The 7,088-nt window shown below is 56.1% G+C and overlaps 2 protein-coding genes across 3 annotated transcripts in view; one reads left to right on the forward strand and one right to left on the reverse strand.

The window, feature by feature from the left end:
• Cdhr2 (cadherin related family member 2) overlaps positions 1-5,673 on the forward strand; it is a 40,968-nt gene extending 35,295 nt beyond the window's left edge. The window contains exons 22-32 of one of the 2 annotated variants that reach the window (XM_010622111.1): positions 440-591; positions 735-843; positions 930-1,018; positions 1,427-1,495; positions 1,584-1,661; positions 1,760-1,820; positions 1,896-2,020; positions 2,525-2,638; positions 2,719-2,799; positions 3,007-3,064; positions 5,483-5,673. In XM_010622111.1, coding sequence (XP_010620413.1) covers positions 440-591; positions 735-843; positions 930-1,018; positions 1,427-1,495; positions 1,584-1,661; positions 1,760-1,820; positions 1,896-2,020; positions 2,525-2,638; positions 2,719-2,799; positions 3,007-3,064; positions 5,483-5,629 — 1,083 coding nt within the window. In that variant the 3' untranslated portion in view covers positions 5,630-5,673. The remainder of the gene's footprint in view (positions 1-439; positions 592-734; positions 844-929; positions 1,019-1,426; positions 1,496-1,583; positions 1,662-1,759; positions 1,821-1,895; positions 2,021-2,524; positions 2,639-2,718; positions 2,800-3,006; positions 3,065-5,482) is intronic. The other variant, XM_033761649.1, reaches the window with a different exon arrangement.
• Positions 5,674-5,742: 69 nt separating this feature from the next.
• Positions 5,743-7,088, reverse strand: part of Gprin1 (G protein regulated inducer of neurite outgrowth 1) — a 24,132-nt gene continuing 22,786 nt past the window's right edge. The window contains exon 3 of the mRNA XM_010622303.1: positions 5,743-7,088. Coding sequence (XP_010620605.1) covers positions 6,745-7,088 — 344 coding nt within the window. The 3' untranslated portion in view covers positions 5,743-6,744.

The raw sequence follows: 7,088 nt of genomic DNA on the forward strand, positions 1-7,088 counted from the left end.
TAAATAGGAATGTTTTGCTCCTCCTTCATTCAGCTCATGTCTACTGCGGGATTGCGTGCTCACATTAGTAAGCCCTGAAATAAGAGATCTGAAAGGAGGAAGCACACAGTAGGTGCGCAGGAAATCGGAGTGTTTCTGTGCTTGTGAATGCATGTGCATTCGCACGCATGTGGCACTTGGGGAGGGGTGAGGCAGGATTTCTGCTGGGAAGGACCTTGGGCAATGATCCATTTAGCTGAGGCAGGGCAGTCTCTTCCAGACCCAGATGTACAGAGCAAACTCACTCTTAAAAATGCATGTGGTGACATACCTCGCCCTGGAGCAGGCCGAGGAAGAGGCGTGCAGCAGCCTCCAGGGTGCCATGGCCCCTCATCCCTGCTGGGGATGGGAGGTCCTTGGTCTGGTCTGACCCTCATGTGTCATCCACACTTGTTCCCAGGCCAGAGATGAGGACTCGGGGAACAATGGGGCCATCCGGTTCTCCATCCTCCAAGCAAATTTCCTCGCTAAGGACGGCACTATGACCCCTTCCCAGAACTTCTTCCGGGTCTTCACATCCTTGGAAGCCAATGTGTTTATTGGCAACATCGAGTAACTGCGGGCAGGCCCTGGATGGGCAGCGGGCAGGGTTGGGGCCAAAAGAGGGTGCAAGGCAATGAGGCAGGAAGAGTGAAAGTGGGTTCCAAAGGACTCCATCTTGTGTTCCAAGATTGAGTATGTCCCACCTTCCACAGGTTGGTGACCAATCTTGATCCCACACTCCAAGGCACCTACCAGGTGACAGTCAAGGCCCAGGACACACCTTCAGTGGGTCCTGTGCAGGAAGCCACAATCACCCTGAATGTGAGTACCAGGCCCCTCCAGCTCCCAGTGCCTCTGCCAGTCCCTGGCCCCCTAGCGTCTCATCTCTCCACCTTCTCCTCCCCTAGCTCTTCACTGTGGACCAGAGTTACCGTGTGAGGCTGCAATTCTCCACATACAAGGAGGAGGTGGGCACCAACGTGGACAAGATTAAGGCGTAGGTCTGGGGAGGGAAGAAGGGGTTGGGGGAAGAACAAGAGTCTGGGCCCTGACAAGAACAGGGTGGAATATGTCTAACTCCTGACCCATACTTGACTTTGTGCTTCTTTTTGACCCTGTACCTGCATCCCATGCCCAGCCAGAGGTAGAAAGAGCCCTAAACATAGCTGTCTTGTAGTTTCAAAGGCTGTGTACGGCACAAGCATACCGCTTGCTGAGCCATAAACCCAGCCCCAAAGGAAGGGATTTCCCTTTCTAATTTGCACAAAGGTGCTGCCTGCTTAGCCAGCAGAGCTACTGTGTTCCTTTCTTGTTCACACAACTCTTAATTCCACTGGCAGAGCCCAGGCCTCAGGCCTGGGTGAAGGCTGTATCATAGGTGCCTGTGACACCTACCCCTTTGTAGGGCCCTTGCCCAGGCGACCAAGACTTCTGTCTACATTGTGAACATTCAGGACATAGACTCCTTGGCCAGGTAAGTGTCCCCTGTGTTTGGGGAGGAGAGAGACGGGCAGTGAGGCTTCCTGAGCTCTGGGCTGCTGACTCCTCCCTTCCTGTTCCAGGGCCCAAGCCCACTCCTACCTCGATGCCTACTTTGTCTTTTCCAATGGGACGGCCCTGACACTTAGCCAGCTGAGTATGTGAGTGGGGCTGTCCTTGGTGTTGGGCAGAGGGCGGGCCAGAAGCTGGGGTGCCAGCGACCCTGGACCCTCGGGTCTGAGCTGGGTTCTGTGGCCAGGATGATCCAGAGTGACCAGGGAGTGCTCACACAGCTGCTGCAGCTGGGACTGGTGGTGCTGGTGAGTGGAAGGAGTGGTTGTGGGAAGGGGAGGGGTGTGGACCCCTCGGCCGCCCTCACACTCCTTCCTCCCCAGGGCTCCCAGGAAAGCCAGGAGTCAGACCAGCCAAAGGTGCTCACTGGAGTCATCATAGGATTGGCAGTGGCTTTGCTGCTGGTCCTTGTGATCGTGATCGCGGCCTTTGTGTGTGTACGGAAGAGGTGCTGCTCCCATCGGCCCCTGGGCTCCATCATAGCATCAACCCTCCCCCTTCCACATGCATGGGTGGGGTAGGAAAAGTTTGGGTCTAGGCACTAGGTATATGTGTGTCCCATGACCACTGACCTGTTGTGAGATCTTGGGTGAGTCCATTCCCCTCCCTGAGCCAATGTTTCCTCATCCACAGAAGAGACACAATGCTAGACTCCTCCATGTAGTCATGGTCATCATGTGCATCCCACACCAGCACCATGGCTGGCATGTGCTATGCACAGTCCAGATGCTGCCGCATTCCCTTACTGGGATGCTCAGAGTCAGAAGTCGCATTTGGATTTGAGTCCAGGCTTTGCCCCTGACTGCCTGCATGGCCTTTGGCAAATTGCTTCCCTTCCCCTGCTGTTTTTTCTGTAAAGTGGAGCCTCCACTCTCACCTGCCAGGATGGTTGTGAAGCCACACTGTCAAGGCTTCCAAGTGAAAGTGTGACTCCTTTTCTCATTCCCTGCAGCTACCACCGGAAGCTTCGGGCTATGAAGGCAAGCAAGGAGGCTCAGACGACTGCAGCTGGGGTGATGCCTTCAGCCCCTGCCATCCCTGGGACTAACATGTACAACACTGAGCGGTGAGCAAGGGTCAGAGGTAGCCAGGAGGCCAGGGGAGGGGCCTGAGGGCCACAGCTGCTTGACCACATCTCCTTTCCAGGGCCAACCCCATGTTGAATCTCCCCACCAAGGACCTGGGCTTGGAGTACCTCACCTCCTTCAGCGATTTGGATGACGTCAGGTGAAGTACCTGCCCCTTCCTGTCAGGCTGTCTGTTGATGGTGGTCGTGGTGAAGATGGTGATGTTAGTAATGGTGGTGCTAGAGGTGGCGGTGAGGATGGTTGTGGTGACAGTGGTGGGGGCAGCAGTAGGGGTGGAGAGGGCAGGGCCCATGGTTAGGGAGGACTAGGCCTCCCAACAGTCTGGGCTCCACCGTTTTCCCCCCAGCCTTAACTCTCTGGATGAGAACTCTGTGGACCTGGGCACGAACAATCAGAAGACCAAGGTAAGGCCGGGATGCGCTTCTGGTTTGGGAGACTTCTCCAAAAGGTTAGGATGAAGGACAGAGAGAGGAGGGCCCTGTTGCAGACACAGGCAGCCTTGCCTCAGTGTACCAGGCCTCAGAAAGCCCCAGACCTTTGGAGTGAGGTCCCATCCCTGCTTCTCCCCTCATTCATCACGTGATCCTTGGTGGACGACTTCCTGCCTGTGTTTCTCAGTTTTCTCATCTGAAAATGGGGATCAGAATGTCAACCTTGCAGGGCAGTGGTGAGGGTTTAAGAGCAGGCATAAAAGCATTTGACACAAAGCAAGAGCTCAGAAATCTGGCTCTGCCCCTTTATAGCCTTTATATAAAGGCCAGTGGGGTGGAGGAAGAGATCCAGAAATGAATGCATAGCCAAGGAGACAAACAGTACCATCCTTAGTTAACTAGGTTAGTTCATTAGGCCAGTTAGTGTTCACAGCTTGGGCTACTGCTTAGAATCATTCTTTAAGTGCTCGGGTCACACCCAGAGATCCTGATTTGGTAGCCCAGGGAGGAGCCATGGCACAGATATGCCATCAAAGCTCCTCAGGAGATTCTAAGGTCCAGGCAGAGTTGAGAAGCCCTGCAGCTGGTCAGTGGACTGGGAGGGGCTCCAGAAGCAGAAGGAATGGCCACTTCTCCTCCCCCAGAGTAGCCACTCTCTAAGGCCATTCAAGCTGCAGTGGGTGAGGATCTCTCAAGAGGCGAAGGCACCCAGCCACCACTGTCCCTAAGCCAGCCTGCTCTGGGTCCCAGGCTTGTCTGGTGCCCATCCTCTACCTTCTGCCCTGCAGCTCCAGTGCCCTCATGTTTCAGTCCTTATTTTCCTCTAAGGACTCCTTGTTTGGAAAGATTTGGCTAACCAAAGCCACTCTTGGGCTTTAAAATACCCGAAGGCTGCCCTGGTGTCTCACAGTACAGAGCATCTGGCAGGGAGGTCTCCGAATGGGCCCCTAAGAATGGCAGTTGTGAGGGGCAACTGAGGCAATCCCTAGGCATGGCTCATCTCTGAACAGACCAGTGAATGTCTGAGAGAATGGAAGTAGGAAGGCCAGTGGTGCTATGGGAGTGAGGGCCCCCAAGCGAGGGCTGGGCCTGTGGTCAGGGAAGGAGCAGGAGCCATGAGAGAAGAGTAGCGAGAGCAGCAGGCTGTGTCACAGAGGGATTTCAAAGCCAGAGGACTTAAGACTTTGTCCAGGGAGGGAAACTTTTCCTCTCCTGCAGCAGTGGGTGAATCTTGGAGATCTTCGGCAGATCTAGGAAGCCATAGGGTCTTCTCAGGAGCCACCTGCCTCTCTTCTTCCTTGGCTGGGTGGGGACTCAGGTGAGGTCTTTTCCTGCCAGTCCTTGGGTGCTGTGACTTGCCCAGAAGTTCCATAAATGTGTAGAGGAAGGTGTGAGTGACAAGAAGGATCATCAGCTCCCACCTTTCCCAGTAAGCAACAGAGAAACTGAGCCCAGAGAGGGGTGCTGCTTTGCTCAGAGAGCTTGCAGGCAGGAACAGACCAAAACTCAGGTCTCTGGTCTTGGAAACAAGGTCACATTACCCTGGATCGTTCTGCTCCCTGCTTGGGATCAGTGGCAAGGGCTCTGTGCAACATAGGCAGAATATTTGGCCCCTCTGGGGCCCCTCAAATGTTCCACTGTTTACCAGGGACCAGAACAGCCCCAGTCTGGAAAAAGCCCTTGGAGTACCTTGGGGAGGATGATGGTGCCCAGGGCTCTGGCCCTGTGGGCATCTGCAACAGAGTAACTCAGCCTGCCAACCTGGCACCCCCCAGAGGATGTGTATGTGACTGGCAAGATGTGTGTGTGTGTGGCATGTCACATGGAAATGGGGAAGAGGAAGAGAAACGGGGAAGTTTGTGCCATGATGAATTGCCATTGGGAATGGATGTGACATGTCCTTCTAAGGGTGGCAGAAGAGATGCCAGATTCAACCAGGGGCAGTGCTGTACCATGGCCAGCCATTAGGTCAGCCAGACTAGTGGCCCAAACATGCCCTGGCCCACCAGTGCCCACGTGACCTCTCTCAGGGGGCTGCTGTGGTTGTTTTAGGCATGATGCCTACTGGGTGTGCAGGGGGCAGAGTGATGGGCTGGCTCCGTGGCACAGGCCACAGGACTGAACATTACTCAGGACTGAGCAGAGCATCAGAATGCTGCTGTCTGTGGGATGGGTAGACAAAGGCCAGAGATGACCCCCGAGGCGCAACCCTTCACCTGAGCCCATCAGCACCATCCATGGCCATCTGTGGCCACAGGAGACTAAGGAGGTCCCAAGAGAAGCAAGAGGGGATCCCAGCTGAGGAACCATCTGGTCATGGGCTTGAAGGCCCAACTGAACCTTTAGGGCCTGGGAAGATCTCTCCATCATCATCTTCCCCTCTTCCCCCAGAAGGATCCTCCTCACAGTGCACCAGAACCAGAGTCAGAGCCTGAGCCCCTGAAGACTGTGCTGTCGAGAAGAAAGGAAGCCCCAAGGGGACAGCAGCAGGAGGGCTTGTCCTTCACCAATGCTGGCCTGGACACCACAGACCTGTGATGGAGGCCCCTCTTCTGGCACCCCGGAAACTACACCCACTCCTCTCCAGATATAATAATATATGCTATTGCTTTGCTTCCTGCTTTCAGTCAATCACTGCACACAAGGACTGGGGAAAGATTTTATTACCAATGTATACTGTGACAGTTGTAGCCAAAAAATCAAGGCTGGTGGGGTGGGGACAAGGGGACTGAGTGGTCACAAGGGACTTGTGGGGGCTCACTGCACAGGGGGACAAGGGGCTGAAGAGAGTGGTCTTCAAAGGACAACTGTGGTTACAGAATGAGTGCTCCAGCCTGTCCCTGATAGCCAAGACTCGCTGTCACCCAAGCTGCAGTGGCTAGAGATCATCTGTGAGCCTTACTGTGACCTCCATTTGGGTCTGAGATCCTCTGACCCTCCTGTGCTGTCCCTCTCAGCTGAGGTCCCACAGCACTTCTTGGCCTTTGGCCCCTCTGGGGATTGTGAACCAGTGAGGGGTGTGGAGGGATGAGGGGTGTGTTGGAGAGGAGATTGGGCTGGGGTACTGGCCAGGTGTGTGGGAGAGGGGAGTTGGGGAAGGACCACCAACAACATGCAAGAGACACCAGCCACGGGGCTGTAGCACTGTGTGGAGATGCACTCATGCGTCTGGAAACTCAGGCCACCAGGGCCTCACATTCAGAGCTCAGCACTCGGGGCCTCGCACACCAGTCCTTGCACACATGGAGGATCACTTAGAGATTTGCATGCAGTCTTTCTGAGCTCTCTGGATGAGCCCCCCTGGAGACCTCAATGCCCCAGGTTGGCCATCTCTGGAGCCTGCCTCAGCTCTCAGGGGTGGGAAGTAGGGGTGCCCATCAGGTCCCCACCTCGCCCAGTGTGACCAGGAGAGAGAGTAGCTGAGGGCTGCCAGGGCACAAGGCGGCAGCAGGGCTGGGTTTGTGGGCTCATGGCCACCAAGGGACTGGGTAGAGGGGGTTCATTTGAGTGTTTGGGAAAGGGGATGAGAAGCCCCTCGAGGCTGCCCACCCCTCGGAGTCCTATCGCACATCGAAGGGACCCCGTCTAGGGGCCTTGGGTCAAGAAGGGAGCCTGAGACAGTTGGCAACCCGGGTGTACAAAACGAGGGAAGCTCATTCGGCCGTGGGTCCTGCCCGCGAGCAGCACCGCGGCCGGCGCACACTCTGCAGGAGCGCGCGGAAGAGGCCGGGTGGGCGTTTGGCAGCGCCTTCCTGGGGCGCAGCACGCACTGAGCCTGCTCTACCCGGGCCTGCTCTTGCGGCAGGCAGAGGCGCCGGGGCCCCTTGGCGGCCATGCTCCTCAATCTGTCGCTCCAAATGCTTCTGGATGGCCATTCCCAACACTTCCACTTCCATGGAGGCGCCGTACACCTCCCATGTCATGCCCTTCTCATCCCAGCTCACGTCGCGCACAGGCTCGGCCGCCTCCTGGGGCGCCAAGGCTGCAGCCAGCGCCG

The sequence above is a fragment of the Fukomys damarensis genome, unplaced genomic scaffold (genome assembly GCF_012274545.1).
Source record: "Fukomys damarensis isolate Sample0158 unplaced genomic scaffold, DMR_v1.0_HiC HiC_scaffold_9, whole genome shotgun sequence".
In the NCBI taxonomy this organism is placed as follows: domain Eukaryota; kingdom Metazoa; phylum Chordata; class Mammalia; order Rodentia; family Bathyergidae; genus Fukomys; species Fukomys damarensis.